The following is a 21,128-nucleotide window of genomic DNA, read 5'->3' as shown; positions in this document are numbered from 1 at the left end:
AGTGAAAATAAATGACTTAGAGCTGCATGTTTACACAAAATTTTGCTTTAATCTCATATGTATAACACCACAGTGCTCATGGGAGCCTGGACACAGAACTGTTTACATTATTAGGTCATATTTACAAAAAATACAGTGTACAGTAGCTAGTATTATTTTTAGGAGTCTGCCCAGTCCTGTCGAAGTCCTCAGGTCTGAAGTGACAGCTGCAGATGACTGAGGAGTCACTCGGGACAAAGTCCTTTCTCCTCACTGCTGCTACCCATGCCCGTCTCCTATATGTGTTTTTTGGGAAACTACACACAAAATAAGTGTGTCAGAAGAACGCAGTTCCACATAATTTGTAGTTACAATTCAGGCCACAAGTTAACTACTAACGTTATACTGCGTTATGTCACGCTGGTGCCATGAAACAGATAGTTGACAATTTGGAATAACACATACACCGACATAGCTGTTTGACAAAGCATCATAATTTTATGAGTAATATTATATAAATGTTAACCTTTTTTCTTTAAATTGTGTGACATAGCGTTAGCTTAATTTGGCATTAGGACCAGATCAAGACAGTTACTTTACTTGATTAAGGTTAGTTTAAAAGAAGGATCACTTTTTGAGATATATATCTCATTAAACATGTTCGTAACAATAAAATATTGTAAAACAACTTCTTACCTGTGGAATGTTATTCCCTTCTGCTTGGTTTTAACACTTCTCTCGTTAGTACACCCAAATGCAGAGCAAAAATGTGGCATTTTTGCCGAGTCTGACACGGGTCTGAACCGGTCAGAGCACCTAGGCAAGATGGCGGCGGTATTGACGCATCCCACAAGCCAGGGTGCGGCATCTATGTGTATATATCTATGAGGCGGAGGAGGGTTAAGTTAGCTTTCAGGAAACAGGCAGAAATAAGACTATTTGGAAAATGAATCGATTACTTTTTATAAAAGAGATAAATTATTATATATATATTATGTTCATGTGTGTCACGACCTGGCTCAAAGGTATGACAACATATGGAGACCACACATGACTTTAAAGTAGAAAAAACAAATTTATTTAAATAAACTAAACTTAAATGTGTATGTCAGTTATCAGTAATGTCTGAAGTGTATGAGTGACTCAGATCAGCTTACCTCTAACTTGGGGCAAGTTGAGCCACAAGAACCCTTTTTTAAAGTCATATTTTCAGGGCCCTTAGTCATAGAGGGATTCTTATAATTTAAATGATAGGAAACATCCTGAAATAAGGGTAGATGTTTTCAGTGTAGTTCTGTCTCATTTTTCCTTGCCTACAGGATGCCATAAGTAAAACTTGGCTGTGTAGCTGCAGATGTGAAGATTAGGCTCTGTTTCATAGGTTAGTTAGAGCATAGTTTAGTTGATTATATACTCTAACACAACTGTTAAGTCTAGAATGTTAAGGTTATTGACGTTACAGATGAATTTGATGTGAAAAATGTACATTGATTCTAAAATGTTCAGGTTACACATAATTGCATTTTACATTTTGTATGTGTTATGCTATGCTGTACAAATGATATGTACAGTAGTAAGCAAAGGATCATATTCAGCTTCTCATGAGCAAATCAATTGACCATTTTTGTACATTTTAGTGTTGTGTCGTTCGCGAACGAATCGTTCAAAAGAACGAATCTGTTGAGTGAACATACTGAACTGAATCACTTCCGGAACTGATTCGTTCATTTCTCAGTTCAGTGGAGCTCAGCAGCAAGCATGCAGGCCGGGAATGGAACTGCGGATTCAGTCCGTGTGTATGCTGAATCACTCGGTAGTCGCGAGGCAGCCAGGGTGCAGGGAGGGACTGTTTACTGCATGACGAATCACTCGGTGAACAAATCACTCAGTGAATGACGTAACCTTGATTCCTGAGTGATTCAAATCATTTCTTCTCAGCGATACACTGTTTTCTCCAAGCTAACAGCTAATGTAGCCAGGAGTCAAGCCACATGAACACAATCGCACACCTCCCCATTGTTTTAACAGACTTAGTTTCCAGATAAACAAACTTAAAACGTTAGGCTGGCCAGTAATGAGACTCACCAGTGCAGGGCAGACGCAGCAGCAGCAACGGAGAGAGACTGAGTTGGACTACGCAGTAGTGATGCGCAGGTCGGGGTCATTTCCAACCCGCGGGTCCAGCATTTATGAAATAATTTGACCCGCTCCATCCCGCCCGCACAACCGCATCTATTTTCACAAGCTGCCCCACCCCGCCCCCGCCGCTAATAACTTACCCGTCTTGTGGCTCTCATGCTTGTATAGCTTATCACAGGAATTGCACTTCATGTAGCCACTGCTGCTGTCGTCTGCTGCACTAACTACCTCACAGGAATTGTCCCAAACATGAGATTTAGCAGCTTGGTCTTCTTTTCTTTTAACTCTGTACTCTCCCGACCATAATCTTTCCCTCACTTCTTCTTCCATCTTCACTGCTTCATTGATTCTGGTTTGTTGTGGCCGCTGCTTGGCGCTTTTGTGACGTCAGGTCTCAGGTTACGCAGTTACATAACCCTACAACAGTTTTGGTAGCAAGTAGGCTATATCCGACATATTTAATCTTTAATGATCCACCCCACCCATCCCGCCAATAAAGTGAACATTTCTTGACCCCACCCAACCCGACCCACGAGACCCGCGGATTACAGGTCGGCCCGCACATCACTACTATGCAGTACGCAGTCAGGGCTCCTCCCGCCAAGCACTGAACGATTCGGTGAACGAATCTTTTGAACGAATCTTTTTAATGAACCGACTCTAGTGATTCAGTAACATCTAAAGAACTGCTTTGCCCATCACTCGTACATTTCTAATAAACGTTTTGCTGGAATAATGTTGTGTTTATACATATTTTGTACATTACTTAAATAAAATATTCTGAGTAAATGGCATAAAGAGATATAAAAAGGATTTCTGATGTATAATTTTTAATTTTCCATAGTTAAAAACCTATAATTTGACACCAGAATCATTGAAATTGGCCCAGAAAATTAAGTTCTTTCGTAAAAGATGGTTGAAATGGCGGCCATCTTTAAAAATGGTGGCCATTTTGAAATTTACGTGACTAATGGGATTTTTCAAAAGAATTACCCAAGAGGTACACTCAAATTTTGGTGCTTCTTTCCAGATTTGAAAGATTTTTTTTGCTTATCTGCTCAGCTATGAGTGTTTTCTTTGTAAATAACATCTTCATCTTGGTGTTGTAAATAATTGTATTAGTGTTGTTTCTGACAGTTTCGGAGTAGTTCTGGAGCAGTTCTTTCTCCATGTTTTTTACCGTTTTTTCTCTATAGTTCGTCTTTGTTTGCTATCGTTCATCTTTTTCGCTATATATGGCGAATATATATATATGGCGAATATATGTATATATATATAATATATATAAGTGTTTGCCCCCTTCCTGATTTCGTACTTTTTTGCATGTTTTCCACACTTAAATGTTTCAGATCATCAAACAAATTTAAACATTAGTCAAAGATAACACAAGTAAACACAAAATGCAGTTTTTAAATTAAGGGTTTTATTAATGAGGAAGGAAAAAATCCAAAGCTACATGGCCCTGTGTGAAAAAGTGTTTGCCCCCCAGCTCCTGTTAAAACATAACTGTGGTTGATCACACCTGAGTTCAATTTCTGTAGCCACACCCAGGCCTGATTACTGCACACCTGTTCCCAATCTAGAAATCACTTAAATAGGACCTACCTGACAAAGTGAGGTAGACCAAAAGATCCTCAAAAGCTACAGACATCATGCCGAGATCCAAAGAAATTCAGGAACAAATGAGAAAAAAAGTAATTGAAATCTATCAGTCTGGAAAAGGTTATAAAGCCATTTCTAAGGCTTTGGGATTCCAGCGAACCACAGTGAGAGCCATTATCCACAAATGGCGAAAACACGGAACAGTGGTGAACTTTCCCAGGAGTGGCCGGCCGACCAAAATTACCCCAAGAGCGCAGCGACGACTCATCCAAGAGGTGACAAAAGACCCCACAACAACATCTAAAGAACTGCAGGCATCACTTGCCTCAGTTAAGGTCAGTGTTCATGACTCCACCATAAGAAAGAGACTGGGCAAAAATGGCCTGCATGGCAGAGTTACAAGACGAAAACCACTGCTAAGCAAAAAGAACATTAAGGCTCGTCTCATTTTTGCCAGAAAACATCTTGATGATCCCCAAGACTTTTGGGAAAATATTCTGTGGACTGACGAGACAAAAGTTGAACTTTTTGCAAGGTCTGTGTCCCATTACATCTGACGTAAAAGTAACACCGCATTTCAGAAAAAGAACATATCAACAGTAAAATATGGTGGTGGCAGTGTGATGGTCTGGGGCTGTTTTGCTGCTTCAGGACCTGGAAGACTTGCTGTGATAAATGGAAGCATGAATTCTGCTGTCTACCAAAAAGTCCTGAAGGTGAATGTCCGGCCATCTGTTAGTGACCTCAAGCTGAAGCGAACTTGGGTTCTACAGCAGGACAATGATCCAAAACACACCAGCAAGTCCACCTCTGAATGGCTGAAGAAAAACAAAATGAAGACTTTGGAGTGGCCTAGTCAAAGTCCTGACCTGAATCCTATTGAGATGCTGTGGCATGACCTTAAAAAGGCGGTTCATGCTCGAAAACCCTCCAATGTGGCTGAATTACAACAATTCTGCAAAGATGAGTGGACCAAAATTCCTCCACAGTGTTGTAAAAGACTCATTGCAAGTTATTGCAAACGCTCGATTGCAGTGGTTGCTGCTAAGGGTGGCCCAACCAGTTATTAGGTTTAGGGGGCAAACACTTTTCACACAGGGCCATGTAGCTTTAGATTTTTTTCTTCCTCATTAATAAAACCCTTCATTTAAAAACTGCATTTTGTGTTTACTTGTGTTATCTTTGACTAATGTTTAAATTTGTTTGATGATCTGAAACATTTAAGTGTGGAAAACATGCAAAAAAGTAAGAAATCAGATACTCAGATTTCTTCCTCTCGTTTTTATGACGGTAGCGTCAGGAGCAGCCAAAGACCACTCGTGGCAAGATAGTTATCTACCAGTGTTCATAAACAAAAGAATATTGATCATGGCCGAAATAAAGATAAATAATTATGTACAGTTAATGCGTTTCCCCTTTTGCTTATGGGTACAGGGAAACATGTATGAAACATGAAACTGAACAGTTGATATCAACATCTGTGATCAACAACATAGACGCATTTATTTTTATCACAAAACGAATAAATATCATGGTGGATTTATCGAACAGAGTTCCCGAAAAAACGCTGCACTTAACAGCTTATTTATCTTTATTTCGGCCACGATAATTATTCTTTTCTTACCAGTTGGTCTTGGCTACTTGAAGAAATCTGCACTGACTGAAACACTGCATTTAACGGCTGGATTAAAAAACCTTCTATAAAGGATATAATTGCCCAGATTGCCCACCATAGATCGCCCAAAGGGTTAGTTTCTGATTGTAATTTCTCCCCATTATGTTCCGTTGTATGTGTTTAGAGATGTTAAAACAACATATTAATGCAACTGCTATGTTTCCTGCCTTTTTTGGATAAGCGGGGAACATAGAACCTTTTTTTAGTAAGAGGGAAACATAGAACCTGGGAAACATAGAACCTTTTTTGTGTAAGCGGGGAACATAGAACCTTTTTTGCAGGGTTAAATGGGGAACATAGAACCCGGGGAACATAGATACACTCCCGTCTCTATGTGTCAGCTCTGTGATAGTCAAGCAGCCTGTCCAGGGTGTACCCCACCACTCGTCCAGTGTCAGCTGGGATAGGCTCCAGCCCCGATGCGACCCTTAACAGGATAAGCAGTTAAGGATAATGAATAAATAAACGTGTTTATTTATGCTTAATAATGGTTGTAATTTGATATGGTATACAAATTAGACTTATTTTAGCAACAATATCAAGCTAAGATAAAGTTAATTATAAAGTACAAGCATGAGGACACTGGGACTTTATTATCAACTCTTTTCTGGACATTGGGACTTTCCTATTGTCTTACTTAGGGACACTGCAACTTAATTGCCATCTCATTTTGGGACATTGAGACTTTACTTTCGTCTAATTTGAAGACATCGGGACTTATTGATCATTTCCTTTGAGGACATTGGGACTTCGTTATTGTCTCGTATCAGGACTTTTGGACTTTATTATCATCTTGTCGGAGGACATTGTTGCTTTATTATTGTCTTGTTTTAGGACATTGGGACTTAATTATTATGCCGTTTGAGTACATTGGGACTTAATTATTGACTCGTTTGTGGACATTGGGACTTAATTGTTGTCTCGTTTGAGGACACTGTGACTTTATTATCAACTCATTTTAGGTCATTGGGATTTTATTGTCATCTGGATTGAGGACTTTGGGACTGTATTATCATCTTGTTTGAGGACATCGGGACTTTATTATCTTGTTTGAGGACATTGATACTTTATTATTGTCTTGTTTTAGGACATTGGGACTTAATCATTGTCTTGTTTGACGACAGTGGGACTTAATTATTATCTCGTTTGAGGACATTGTAACTTTCTTATTGTCTTGTTTAACGACATTGGGCCATACCTCAGTTTTTGGGCCACGGTTTTGGTACGTGTTTTTACAGCTGAGCAAAAAAAAAAAGTCCAAAAAAAAGTTAATAACTTAAAAATTATGGTGAAAAGGTAGTTTCTTGCAACCCTAGAATTAAGATAAAAATATTCACAAATGAAAAAAAACACTTCTGGTTGCTGATAAGTAGTGTTTAACTTTGGATTTTTCACACTAAAAATTAAAATCCTCGGCGCTCACTGCAGCGCAAGCAGACAGATGCGTGACTCAGAGCAGCATGTGTCACTGACACCAGACTGAGAGCGCAGCGGACCGGTGGAAAATGTCACCATCAGCATATTATTTTACATCAGTAAAATCTATTTTATCATTATTTTGAGTCACATTGTTGAAAGAAGTTATTCGTCTGTGTTCAAGCAGGATAATAGGTCTCCATTCATTGCACGTTGGGCTTTCTATTTCCTTGTCGGAGATGTTCTCTTTTTTAATTACATGATAGCTATTCTCCCTTAACTCACCAGTAAAGAATACCTTTGTCCATTTCAAATAACCTGTGGCAATAATAATACCCCTGTTCTCTGATTTACTGTGAAACCTTTTTAGGCAATTCATGCAACAGTCAGACCAGATGACTTCTTTATTCGGCCTAATGGGGCTGAATAAAGAATTCATGCAACAGTCAGACCAGATGACTTCTTTATTCGGCCTAATGGGGCCGGCCTTTATTTGTCAACCAACCAAAAACAATCAATCAATTAAAAACACAAACTGGAACTGGAACATGAAATCTTATATGCCTAACAGACATTGCTTCTCGTTCTTTGAGTTTAAATATGGCTAAACGGGAAAAAACAACCGTAAACGGATGGCATGATTAGTGTTGCATTCAAGGTCCCCCAAAAAAACGGGAGAAAAAAAGGCTGAATATTCGAATTTTTTTTTTCACAATCGAATCCTGTGTCATCGAACAAAGCTTCGAATTTTTTGGGTCAGCCCTAAATCCCATATGCAAGGGGCTAGCCATAAGGTTGTTGTTTTCAGCAAGTTGGCCTTGAATAGTTGATGTTGAGCTGTAGAGCTGTGTTGCTTGTTATGACCTAAGGTGTATTTTAATAACCCTGTCTTTGGTTTAATTTATTCTTTCAAGCTTTATTCATTCTCATCTTATCTGAGTTCTGTTGTATGTTTGTGCTCCATAGATTTAATTGCAAACTACAACTGTTTAGTAAGTTAAAGATGCATTGCTGCTAACGATAGCTTGAAGTGGCGATGAGGTCTTAAAGTTTTTTTGGAAGGTCTTAAAAAAGTCTTAAAAAGGTATTGAAATTAACCTCAGGATTCCTACATATACCCTGGTGTGTGTGTGTGTGTGTGTGTGTGTGTGTGCGCGCGCACGTGTCTGTGTGTGTGTGTATGTGTGTGTGTGTGTGTGTGCGTGTGTGCGTGCGTGCGTGCGCCCATCGCGGCCGAACTCCGCCATGTGCAATACAGAGAGCAGAGGAGGATTGTAAACGTGCGACCATGTAGAGACAGAAATGACATGCCATTGTGTAAATAAGATAAAATAACATAAGGCTATTTAGTTTGTTTAATAAAAGGACAAGGTACGGGGCGGGGCGCCCCCCTAATATAATGGTAGGGGAAACACTAGACATGTTTCAAGCAGCGTTTGCAGACGGTGAAATTTCTGTTAACTGTTTTCACTCCCTCGTCGTTTTATTCAACAGCAAAACCGAAATGATCCCACACCAGAAATTTGTATGAAGCCGGTGCTTTTTCAAACTCCTGTCTCTCAACTCCTCCGCTTGCCTTTGCCATGGCTCTCTATGTTTGTTTTTTCCACTTCTTTTCTGTGCGAGGCAGGCGTCACTTTACCCGGCTCCAGGTACAACAATGTGAGGGGGTGAGTGGGCGGAGCCACAACAGTGATTGGACATTAACTCACGGGGAGGGCTTTTGTGCAGCAGGCTGACTCAGCCGTTCTCTTTACACATCCATGGTCTTGGCCTGCGGATAGGCACACACACACACACAGTGGCCTGTAAAGCATCAACGCAAAATTAATTGCAAAACCGAAAACCCGCAGTCCATAGAGTTGCCAACTGTCCCTTAAAATACGGAATTGTCCTGTATTTGACGGTGAAATGGTGCATCTCGTTTTGAATCAATATGGGAAGGGGTTTGTCCCGTATTTCTGAGTTGTCTTGAATGTCAGTATATTTTCGATGCAAGCTCACGTGTGTTTCCATAGAGTTTGCATTCACAACCGTCATCTACATAGCTTCAGGCAATACTATTGCGCAACCCATTCACAAAAACCTTGGCTGCGTAGCTTGCATAGAGTAGGCTATGAATCAGGATCGCAATGCATAGTGGCCGTCATTCCAGCAGCAGACAAAAATGGCTGAGGCAGAGGCTCCTCCCGATACCCCCCCTGCATGTGAAACAAAAGCGGATGCAGAAATACAGGCGAGAGTGGGAAGATTCAAATGCTTGGCTTGATAGTGTGAGAGAAAATGAGTACAAAGCAAACTGCAAACTTTGTTGGTGAGTGTTTTCTGTGGCGCACGGTGGCCCAGCAGACATGCGACAGCATGCTTCAGGAGAACAACATTCCCGCAATATCAGAGCGAGGAAGAACCAAACAGTGTCACAGTTCTTCGGGGAACTGCCCATTGGTCCGACAGCCCATTGGTTCGACATCCCATTGTTCCGACCATATTAAACCCATTGTTCTGAAGTCCGTTCCGAAATCATCATGATGCCCTGTGGTTAAGGTCTGGTTAGGATTAGGCACAAAAACCACTTGGTTAGGGTCAGGAAAAGATCATGGTGTGGGTTAAATTGAAAAAGAAAGTGACAAACACATAAGCCGTGGGCCTGCTCCGCCTCAAGCCTTTCCCAGCTGACCCAGAGCTGGTCGCGGCGCACCATATGCCCGCCGCGAGCCGTTCAGCACCGCGGACAGTCGGACTAATGGAATGTCGAACCAATGGGCTGTCGGACCAATGACATGGACCCGTTCTTCGTACCCCAAGCATTTCCTGAGGCTGATACAATACGTTTTTAACTCTATTGTTTTTTTCTGGTAGATCTCATGTGTGCCTATTTGTTAGCCAACATTAATATAGGCTAAATTAATCACATCTCATAACTTACTACTACTAGGGACTGATTTTCTTTCTAAATGAGGTTGGCCTGCCATAATGGCCTCTTCAGTAACATCAGGCTACGTTATAATTTATTAAGGTTGAAGTTTAAACTTAACAGTCGGATACACAAGTGTATGTATGAAAACTGATATTTTATTATGATTACCAATCTGGAAAATTGCATAGCTAGCCTACTTATAGGCTACTAATGGATTAACAATATGCTACATAAAAACAGAGTGAATGAATGAATGAATTTACAAATTTACTTACCAATAATGAAAATTGTTTTACTGAAATAGTTTTCTTAGATTTAAAGATATTTCTGTGTGTAGATATGTCTGTGTGGACGGTGTGTCTGCAAACAATGACATAAGTTTTCACCCCAGTCTGTACAATTATGAAATTTCATTAATATTTTTTCCTTCTACTCCTCCCCTCTAAATCACAGCAGCTGAGTTAACACAGGTGTACCACAGTTAAACACAACCTCAGCTATAACAGTGCCGACTGTGGACACAAGCTCATCCAAAAGATTCTGCATGACTCCAAACTGGAAAGAAGATGTCTCTGGGGAGAACAAAGGCAGAAGCAGTGGCCAAAGATGTCCTGGCCCCCAAGGCAGTGGCTGATGTTGTTGATGTCTTAACAGGCAGGTCAGGTAAACCCGTCCCATTTGCCATACAGACGGATGCATCAGATAAGGGGAACAGGAAGATGTTTCCCCTTGCTGTACAATACTTTAGTCCAGAAAGTGGAATCTGCAACAAAATGCTTGATTTCGTAGAGAATGCAGATGAGTCAGCTGCTGGGATTATAGTTGATTGCATACAACAATCCCTTGATAAATTTGGTTTATCATTAGATCAAGTTACAGCATATAGTGCAGACAATACTGCTGTAAATTACGGAATCCACAACTCCGTCTTCACCAACCTGAAGAAAAAGCAAAAAGGTCTACTGCTAAGGAACTGCCATGCCCATATTATGCACAACACAGTGAAGCATGCTCTCGACCAGCTCACTGTAGATGTGGAAAATGTTGTGCTGAAGATCTATGGCCACTTCTCCATATCTGCCAAACGAAGGGAGTCACTCAAAGAGTTATGCGAATTTTGTGATGTGGGGTGTTCCGGGAGATTCTGTGACATGTTTCAACAAGGTGGCTGTCCCTTAATTCAGCCATCTCGCGGCTTATGTAAACCTGGACTGCTCTCAGGTCTTATTTCAGCAGCCTGGGGGAAGAGTGTCCCAGACAGATCAGAGCTTTGTTAAAGCTCAGTGAACACTCAACTGAGGAAGATGCTGATGATGTGGAGGTTTACCTCCTGTTCTGCAATAACATCCTCTCCCTCTTTGAAGAAGTTATAAAGAAGCAGGAAAGTGATTCGACCACCTGTGTTGAGTTATATTCCATCATGTCTGCCTTCAAGCAAAAACTCACACAGAGAAGGGATGACCAGTTTTATGGCTACTTAACAAAAGTGAAGCTGCAGCGTCTCCTCCCACATGACGCAAACAAGGCATGGGCAGATTTCACTGCATTCCTCAACACAGCAATCTCATACATTGAGAAATGGTTCGATTTTTCAGAAGACAGCTGGCTGTGCTCCCTGCAAGCTCTCTCTCTGCACTATGGCACACTTTCCGTCAGTGACACAGAGAAGGTCACTAATAAGCTCAACCTCACCCAAAAAGCCAACATGGATGAACTTTATGATGAATGCACCACTGCAAATACCACTCTGAAGGGGCTCTGAGAAGGTGCAGAAGATGAATGGTCCAAAGACGTGGCTGCCAGGTGGGTGGCTCTCTTTCAAGTAGCTGACCTGCCTAACATGCTGTCCATCATCAGCCACATCCTGAGCATCCCAGCATCCACTGGATATGTGGAAAGGATCTTTTCCAGAATGGCCAACAAATGGAGTGACAAGAGGAACAGGTGTTCCATGGAGCTTATGAGGAGTGAGCTCTTGATCACACTCAACTTTGAGCAGTCCTGTTCAGAGTTTTACTGCAGTGTTTTGAAAGACAAACGTCTACTCAGTGCTGCAAGGAGTGAGAAGAAATACACCTGGAAAAGGAAATAACACAGTGAACAAAGAGAGCTGTTTAACCTAGGTCTACTGCTCCACACTGAAAAGAAAGAAAACTGTTGAACTATTTAATTGAAGAGAGATGTTCATGGGAGATAGATGTGGCAATGAGAAGGAGGAATGTTTTATAGTTTAATTTAAATTGTTTGCACATCCAGAATTTTAGGGTTTTTCTTTTGTAAAGAAACAGGACACATAAAGGACTTTAAAAAATTGACATGAAGTAATGTGTGGTGGCACAAGGAGCATCACTATTCTGAGATGTAATTATTTTTATTTTTATTTTATTTTATTTATTTATTCCTTTGTAAAGGCCATCCATCCTCCTGCACTTTTTTATAGATTGTTTTGTAAACATTTGTTTAATTTATAGTTAATAACTAAGTTAAGTTAATTTGTTGAAGTGTAAGAGTGTAACTGACAGAGATTTATTGACGGTCTAACGTTAATGTATGAAGTTTATGCACTGATAAATGTAAGTAGTATAATATGCTTCACATCATCTTACACGTTTCTTCAAAAGCCTTTTTTCCCTGTGATCTCTCTGTCACACTTAAATGTTGGCTTATGCATTGAGTATATAGCCTACGACCACGAGCAAAGCCTGTTAAGTTGTGATAGAAAAAGAGTGTGAATCTGTTAACACTGATTTCAATACCAACCTGGTGGTGGTTGTGGCCGAATCTTTTCATTTTGTGCAAAACGTCAATGGCCCGACACACATTAAGGGAAACACGCTGGACCTTGTTTTTACACTTGGTTTGGACATTGATTGTATCGTCTCTGAGGAGCTGCCTGTCACTGATCACAACTGCATCCTGTTTAATTCAATCAATCAATCAATTTTATTTATAAAGCCCAATATCACAAATCACAATTTGCCTCACAGGGCTTTACAGCATACGACATCCCTCTGTCCTTTGGACCCTCACAGCGGATAAGGAAAAACTCCCCAAAAAAAAACCTTTAACGGGGAAAAAAAACGGTAGAAACCTCAGGAAGAGCAACTGAGGAGGGATCCCTCTTCCAGGACGGACAGACGAGCAATAGATGTCGCACAGAACAGATCAACATGATAAATTAACAGTAAACCGTATGACACAATGAGACAGAGAGAGACAGAGACAGAGAGAGAGATGCAGGATAGACGGTAATGGCAGTAGCTTACAACAACATTAATGAAAGTAATAATATTATAATTAATAATAATATATTAATATCTCATAGTATACATGTGATTGTGAATTTGTCTATTATTTCTGATTGTTCAACCAGCAAGCGTACAGAACTCTCCCGTATGTTAAATAACCTCTCTGCTGAGAAATTCTCATCCGCTTTTAACAGTGTGGTGCAGCCTTTTAGTATTAATGTTGACGTTGACTCCCAAGTTTTAACTTTTAACTCACACTGCTTTGCTATTCTTGATAAGATTGTTCCTTTAAAGCCTCGAACTATTCCCGCAGCTAATCCTACTCCCTGGCTGAACGACGACATCCGTTGCCTTTGTCGTAAATTTCGGAGAGCTGAGCACTTGTGGAAATCAACCAGGCTTCATGTACATCGTCTTTATTTTAAAGAACTGTTAGCTGAATTCAATTCTGTTGTTCGGGTGGCCAGAGCCTCTTATTTTAAAAATCTCATCATCCCCAACAAGAGAAATCCCAGGGTCAATTTTGACACTATAAGTAGCATTACTGGTGCGCAACTGCCTGCTCTACCTGTGTCCTCTGATGAGGACTGTAGTAATTTTTTAATGTTTTTTGTGAATAAGGTTGCCAGTGTCAAGGCCAGTATAACACCCTCCTCCTCCTCCCTTCCTGATCCTCCCAAACAACAGTCAATTATTGACAATTTCTCACCTGTCTCCTTACAAGACTTTGCAGATCTTGTGTGTACTATGAAGATCTCTTCTAGTCCACTGGATATCCTGCCCACAACTTTGCTGAAAAATGTTTTCAGCACTATTGGTCCATCTCTGCTCTCCATAATCAATAGCTCGCTGGTTTCTGGTCTTGTCCCGTCCCATTTCAAGCAAGCGGTTGTTCAGCCACTTCTCAAAAAGCCCAATCTGGACCCCGCTGTTCTTAGCAACGACCGGCCCATTTCCAAGTTGCCCTTTGTATCTAAGATTCTAGAAAAAGCAGTTGCAAACCAGTTAGTGACGGCGTTGAACAGTTACAATATCTTCGATAAATTTCAGTCCGGTTATCGTCAGTTACATTCTACAGTAACTGCTCTTCTCAGGGTCTCCAATGACACCATGATGGCCTCCGATTCCGGTAAATCCACTATCCTGGTTCTGCTTGATCTCAGTGCAGCCTTTGACACTGTTGATCACCACATCCTTTAAGACAGGCTGAGGGACAGGGTAGGCATCTCAGGGACCGCCCTTCATTGGTTTAAATCCTATCTGTCTGATCTATCCTTTTCTGTGGCTGTTGGTCCTCATAAATCTGAGTTTGCCCCCCTTTCTTGCGGGGTGCCCCAAGGTTCAGTGCTTGGGCCTATCCTCTTTACGCTATACATGCTCCCTCTCAGAGATGTCATCAGCAATTTTGAAGGTATCTCATACCATATGTATGCAGATGACCTCCAGTTATATTTTTCTTTTAACCCTGATAGGACCGATGGAATTGAATCACTGTATGATTGTATGAATGTAATTAAGGACTGGATGGCTACTAACTCCCTTTAGTTGAATGCAGCCAAAACTGAGATTTTAATTATTGCACCTGACTCCTTTCTTCACGTCTAGATTACTGTAATTCTCTTTTCACCTGTCTCAATAAAACTTCATTAGACTGCCTCCAACTAGTCCAGAACGCTGCCACCAGGCTTCTGTCCAGATCTCACAAGTTCATTCACATCACTCCAGTCCTGGCATCCTTGCACTGGCTCCCTGTTAATTTCAGGATCCAGAACAAGATTTTAACCATCACTTACAGAGCCCTCCATGGTCAAGCACCTGCATACTTGACGGATCTGGTGTGCTTTCACTGTCCTGTCAGGTCACTGTGGTCCGCTGAAGGCCATCTGCTTACTGTCCCTCACACAAAGGTGATAGAGCCTTTAAGGCTGTTTCACCTAAATGGTGGAATGCACTAAATGGTAAACAAACATGGCACCACACCGGTAAGGTAAGACAACACGTTTACATGTCATTTTCTATATGTTCTCTGACATTTATCCTAACGATATGAGGCGGTCTTTGTGGAAAAAAAGCTTGTTTAGTGGACTAACTTTGCACTTGAAGGTTGCCTGTTCACTTAAGTTTTAACAGGTCTGACGCTACTATGCGCCCCGGCCGTATCTAGGCTAACGGCTAACATGCTAACTATTATTTTTATGTCACTAGTCACTTGAAACAAATTTAGTACGATAGGAGACAGGTTGAAATAAACCGAAATTTCCCTTTAATAGTGTGGCGGGAAGCTCAATGAGTTAAAGGAAAGTGTCAAAGGGCTTTCCATACAGTAGTAGTAGTAGCAGTAGCAGCAGTAACAGCAGCAGAAACAGTAGTAGTAGTAGTAGTAGAAGTAATAGTAGCAGAAGCAGCAGCAGCTGTAGTAGTAGCAGTAACTGAATCAGTTGGGTAGTTGCAGGCCTCAGGGTTTGAATCGTCAACCTCCTGCTCACACATCTTCCTCACGTAGTTGAGAGAACACTTTGGGTTCATGTGAGGACAGATTTAGCCCCAATTTCCCAGAAGGCTTTGCTTTGTAGTCACCAGGATAAGTGTGCGCTCCCTTTGTTCTGTTCCTGGAAGATCTGACAGGAGAAGACGATGATAGAGAGGAGGAGAGGAGCGGGATGGAGAACAGATGAGCAATGACAGAAACAATGGACACAACTACAACAAAATAAAATGTGTAAAAAACAGAATGCCTCTTTGATCTTGCTGCTGTTTGTAGTGGTCAGTGGACAGTGCAGGTTCACTCTGGACAGAAAGCTAAAAGAGATAAGAGTGGTTTGGACTTTGGTGTAACAGAGGAGGTCAGATGGTTTGGACTGAAAGCAGCCTGAAGGTCCACAGAGTGGAGTTTTAGTTTGAACTGTGTTCCACATGCTGGCTTGATAAATGAGTTTCTCTGCCGATGTGAAGCCTCTGGTCTCTTATGATGAAGTGGCTGACAAAATCCAATTAGAAAGCGCTCTCTCTCTCTGTCCCTGTAACTCTCTCCTCTCTATCTATGTGGTACTTTCACTCTCTCGCACAAACACTATGTTAAGTATGCAGTCCCCAAAGTCCCAAAAGATTATATAAGTTTTGTTTGTTCAAATGGTTATCTTGTTTGCAATTGCTATTCCCTTGTTCAAACACACCTAAACTAGACTATAATTCATTTAAAAGTCTTGTTCTTAGTCTTTTACATCCGACCTGGAAAACCTCGCAGCCGCTTTTATTTGTTATAGTGTTCCGTGCTCCTGGCCCGTATTCTGAATTTGTATCTGAATTCTCAGAGTTTTTATCCAGTTTAGTTCTTAAATCAGATAAAGTTATTATTGTAGGCGATTTTAACATTCATGTCAACGTTGATAATGACTCCCTGGCTACCACGTTTATCTCATTATTAGACTCAATTGGCTTCAGTCAGGGTGTACATGAACCCACTCACTGTTTTAATCATACCCTCGATCTAGTTCTGACGTATGGAATTGAAATTGATTACCTTCAGTTAACACTCATATATTAGATATGATCAATATATCCTTATTAACAGGCTATGTACCACTAGTTAATATTACAAATGACCTTCTGATTGCTTCAGACAAAGGACTCGTCTCTGTACTTGTTTTATTAGATCTTAATGCGGCATTTGACACTATTGACCATCAAATTCTGCTACAGAGACGGGAACACTTAATTGGCCTAAAAGGTTCTGCACTAAGCTGGTTTAAATCTTATTTATCTGATCGTTTTCAGTTTGTTGACGTTCATAATGAATCATCCTTACATACTAAAGTTTGTTTTGGAGTTCCGCAAGGTTCTGTGCTCGGACCAATCCTATTTACTCTATATATGCTTCCTTTAGGTAACATCATTAGAAATCACTCTGTAAATTTCCATTGTTATGCGGATGATACACAGTTGTATTTATCGATGAAGCCAGAAGAAAGTAATCAATTAACTAAACTTAATAATTGCCTTAAAGACATAAAAACCTGGATTAGCACCAATTTCCTGATGTTAAATTCAGACAAAACTGAAGTTATTGTTCTTGGCCCCAAACAACTCAGACTCTTTATCTGATGACATAGTTTCTCTAGATGGCATTGGTCTGGCCTCTACCACTACCGTAAGAAACCTCGGAGTAATATTTGATCAAGATTTGTCTTTTAATTCTCATTTAAAACAATCCTCACGGACTGCATTTTTTCATCTGCGTAATATTGCAAAAATTAGGCCTATCCTGACCCGAAAAGATGCAGAAAAATTGGTCCATGCTTTTGTTACCTCAAGGCTGGATTACTGTAACTCTCTATTATCAAGTAGCTCTAGTAAGTCCTTTAAAACTCTCCAGCTAATTCAGAATGCAGCAGCACGTGTACTAACTGGAACTAAGAAACGTGATCATATTTCTCCTGTTTTAGCTTCTCTGCACTGGCTCCCTGTAAAATCCAGAATTGAATTTAAAATCCTACTGTTAACTTATAAAGCTCTAAATGGTCAAGCTCCGTCATATCTTAGAGAGCTTATAGTGCCATATAATCCCAACTCTGCGCTCTGAGAACGCAGGGTTACTTGTGGTCCCTAAAGTCTCCAAAAGTAGATCAGGAGCCAGAGCCTTCAGCTATCAGGCTCCTCTCCTGTGGAATCATCTTCCTGTTACGGTCCGGGAGGCAGACACCGTCTCCACATTTAAGACTAGACTTAAGACTTTCCTCTTTGATAAAGCTTATAGTTAGGGCTGGCTCAGGCTTGCCTTGTACCAGCCCCTAGTTAGGCTGACTTAGGCCTAGTCTGCCGGAGGACCCCCTATAATACACCGGGCACCTTCTCTCCTTCTCTCTCTCTCTGTCTCTCTCTCTCTCGTATCCTATTACTGCATCTTGCTAACTCGGCCATTCTGGATGTCACTAACTCGGCCTTTGTGCTCCACTGTTTCTCAGGTTAACTCATATTGCAGCGGTGCCTGGATAGTGTGACGTGTGTGGTTGTGCTGCCTCCTGCCGCTGCTGTCATCATTAGTCATACTTCTACTGTTATTATACACATATGATTATTGTCACATATGTATACTGTCAGATATTAATATATACTTTCAACATATTGTATCACAGTAGCCAGAACTATATTATTACTTTCATTAATGTTGTTGTAAGCTACTGTCATTACCATCTGTCCAGCATCTCTCTCTCTCTCTGTCTCTCTCTCTGTCTTTTTCTGTCTCATTGTGTCATACGGATTAATGTTAATTTATTATGCTGATCTGTTCTGTATGACATCTATTGCACATCTGTCCGTGCTGGAAGAGGGATCCCTCCTCAGCTGCTCTTCCTGAGGTTTCTACCATTTTTTTCCCCTGTTAAAGGGTTTTTTTGGGGGAGTTTTTCCTTATCCGCTGTGAGGGTCCAAAGGACAGAGGGATGTCGTATGCTGTAAAGCCCTGTGAGGCAAATTGTGATTTGTGATATTGGGCTTTATAAATAAAATTGATTGATTGATTGATTGATTGATTTGCACAAATGATCTTTTTGTTCCGCTTATGTTTTTTGAGGTTATCTTGTTCCCACAAGTTACTATCTTGTGTCCATGTTTTTTCCCACATCATTGTGTTTCCACAAGACATTTTTCATACCTCATCTTGTTTCCACAACTTATCTTGTTTACACATGTTTTTATCTTGTTTCCACAATATCATTCTTTCCATGTCATTTTGTTTCGACAAGTCAGTCCCTCATTTTCATATATTATGTTGCTTCCATAAATTATCTTGTTTCCAAAAGTCATTCTGTTTCACAAGATTTTTTTCTACATGATCACATTTACACAAGCTATGATTCTATTTTCACAAGTTATTTACTTTTAGTTTCATGTCTCATATTGTTTCTACAAATTTTATCTTGTTTCCATAACTTATTTTTCCCCCCACGTTATCGTCTCTGTGCAAATGTTATTCCCTTCTTCAAATTCAGTATCTCATTGGCACAAAAAAAAATTCCACTATTTTTTCAAGTTACTTTGTTTCCACAAATTATTTTCCTGTTTCTACAATTTTCTAAATAGTTTCCACATTATCTCTTCTTTATCCACGTAATTTTGTTTTCACAAGATAATTTCTTGCTTTAACAAGTTAACTCACTATTATACATGAACTTACAAATTACTATCTTGTTTCCACAAGTTTTTATCTTGTTACCACACAATTTTATCTAGTTTCCACAAGTTATTTTGTTATTATTGTTTTTCCACATTAACATCTTTTTGATTGCAAATGTTTTCTCTTATTTAAATACATATTTTGTTGGCACAAACGACCTTTAGACACCACACATTTCTTTAGTTTCCACGTGTTATTTTGTTTCCATAAGTTTTTGACTCATTTTCATACATTATCTTGTTTCTGCAAGTTTTTTTTTGTTTCCACAAATAATTTTTACTCAAGATATTTTCTTTATTCCCAAAAGTTAATAAAAAGTAATTTTCATACACTATGTTGTTTCCAAAAAGTATTTTGTTTTCACAAGTCTTTATCTTGTTGACACGTGTCTTGTTTTCACTAGTTCTGATTGTATTTACTGAAATTATCTTGTTTTTTCAAGTTACTATCTAGATAGATTATTATCTCATTTGCACAAATATTGTCTTGTTCTCATAAGTTGTAATCTTACTTCCAAGTAAATACGTTGTTCGTACAAATCATTTTAATCCTGTAAGTATTATCATATTCACACTAACTAATATCTTGTTCGCACAAATGATTATCTTCTTCACTCAAGCTAATATCTTTAATTAACTTGTGTGCACAATGTAAAAGAAATACAATATTGCAGATCTTTGAGGGCTTCATAGATGTACTAGGCTTCTATCACAGGTTCAGTGTTTCCAGTTGTACAATAATTACTTAATTTTCATTGAATTATATTAGACCTTTGTTTGTTTGCATTCAATAATTCTAAAAAACAAACAAACAAAAACGAACAATAATATCCATATTTTGTAGTTAACAGCTTTTTAGCCATGATATCAGTGTGGCTCTAGGGATGGATGTGTTGGTTGAAAGGTCAGTTGGTGCAACATATTCCTGCACTGTGAAACAATTGTTAAATTTATTGTCAGGACATTTTGTTCAGACATTCATAGTCTCCAGTTGATGAAACACATGTCCAACGCTTGAGTTGGTGATGGGATCCCAGTGTCAGAGGTTTGATTGGATTATTCCTGATAGATGTGCAGAGACCAATGGACTTGTTTCTGTCTTCGTCTCAGGCAGGAGTGTGTGGCCACAGAAGAGAGTCCGCAGGTGTTCTTCTGCTGCTGTGAAGGAAACTTTTGCAATGAAAGGTTCACACACCTGCCTGACGTCACCGGACCATGTGAGTTTTAACTCATTTTAACACATATTCATATATTTTCTAATATTTCATGAGTTATGTGTGTTTAATTATGCATGTGTGCATTTTAACTGATGACCATGTTTGTTTATGTGATATTTTCCTGGTATGTCAGTGATCAAAGCCCCACCCCCCAGTGTTGCCATATTAAACCTGATGGTTTACTGCCTGCTGCCCGTCACCATGCTGTCCGTCGCTCTGCTCACCGCCATCTGGATGTACAGACACAGGAAACCTCCGTATGGACATGTGGACATCGCTGAGGTACACATACACAGATGTAGTACTTGTGAGGACTCCCACACACCTTAAATCTTGCCACCCTCATAGAGCTCCTTAAAAAACTGACAAGCAGCCAAAATGTCCCCACTTTGCAGATATGTAAACTGACAGTGATGGAGGAAGTATTAATACCACAGTGTTATAGTAAAAGTCCTGCACAAAATGTCCCTTATGTTAAAGTATGTGAGAATAATCAGTAAAATTTAGTGTAAGTATAAAAAGCATTAAAGTGTCCCCTGCAACTGTTATACCATTTTATATAACAGTTAGCTGCAATCAAGCATTTTGATTGGACAGGAGGCATTCCATGAGTGCTGATATACAGTATAATAGCACTGGGACTTTAAACTCTGCATGTATCACTACATGTTATAGGTGTTCTGAGCCATTCATTGCATTAACTGTTAATTAGCCTATATTAAGGCTTGTCATAACAAACATTGCACCACAGAGAGGAACATGTT

At 39.9% G+C, this 21,128-nt stretch overlaps 1 protein-coding gene across 1 annotated transcript in view; it reads left to right on the top strand.

Annotated features, from left to right (window-relative positions):
- LOC117264878 (activin receptor type-2B-like) overlaps positions 1-21,128 on the top strand; it is a 128,296-nt gene that overhangs the window by 76,801 nt on the left and 30,367 nt on the right. The window contains exons 3-4 of the mRNA XM_033639182.2: positions 20,258-20,364; positions 20,498-20,646. Coding sequence (XP_033495073.2) covers positions 20,258-20,364; positions 20,498-20,646 — 256 coding nt within the window. The remainder of the gene's footprint in view (positions 1-20,257; positions 20,365-20,497; positions 20,647-21,128) is intronic.

This window comes from Epinephelus lanceolatus, chromosome 20 (assembly GCF_041903045.1).
Source record: "Epinephelus lanceolatus isolate andai-2023 chromosome 20, ASM4190304v1, whole genome shotgun sequence".
Classification (NCBI taxonomy): Eukaryota; Metazoa; Chordata; class Actinopteri; order Perciformes; family Serranidae; genus Epinephelus; species Epinephelus lanceolatus.
The sequence above is the reverse complement of the archived record's forward strand: the minus strand, read 5'-3'. Positions and strand labels throughout refer to the sequence as shown.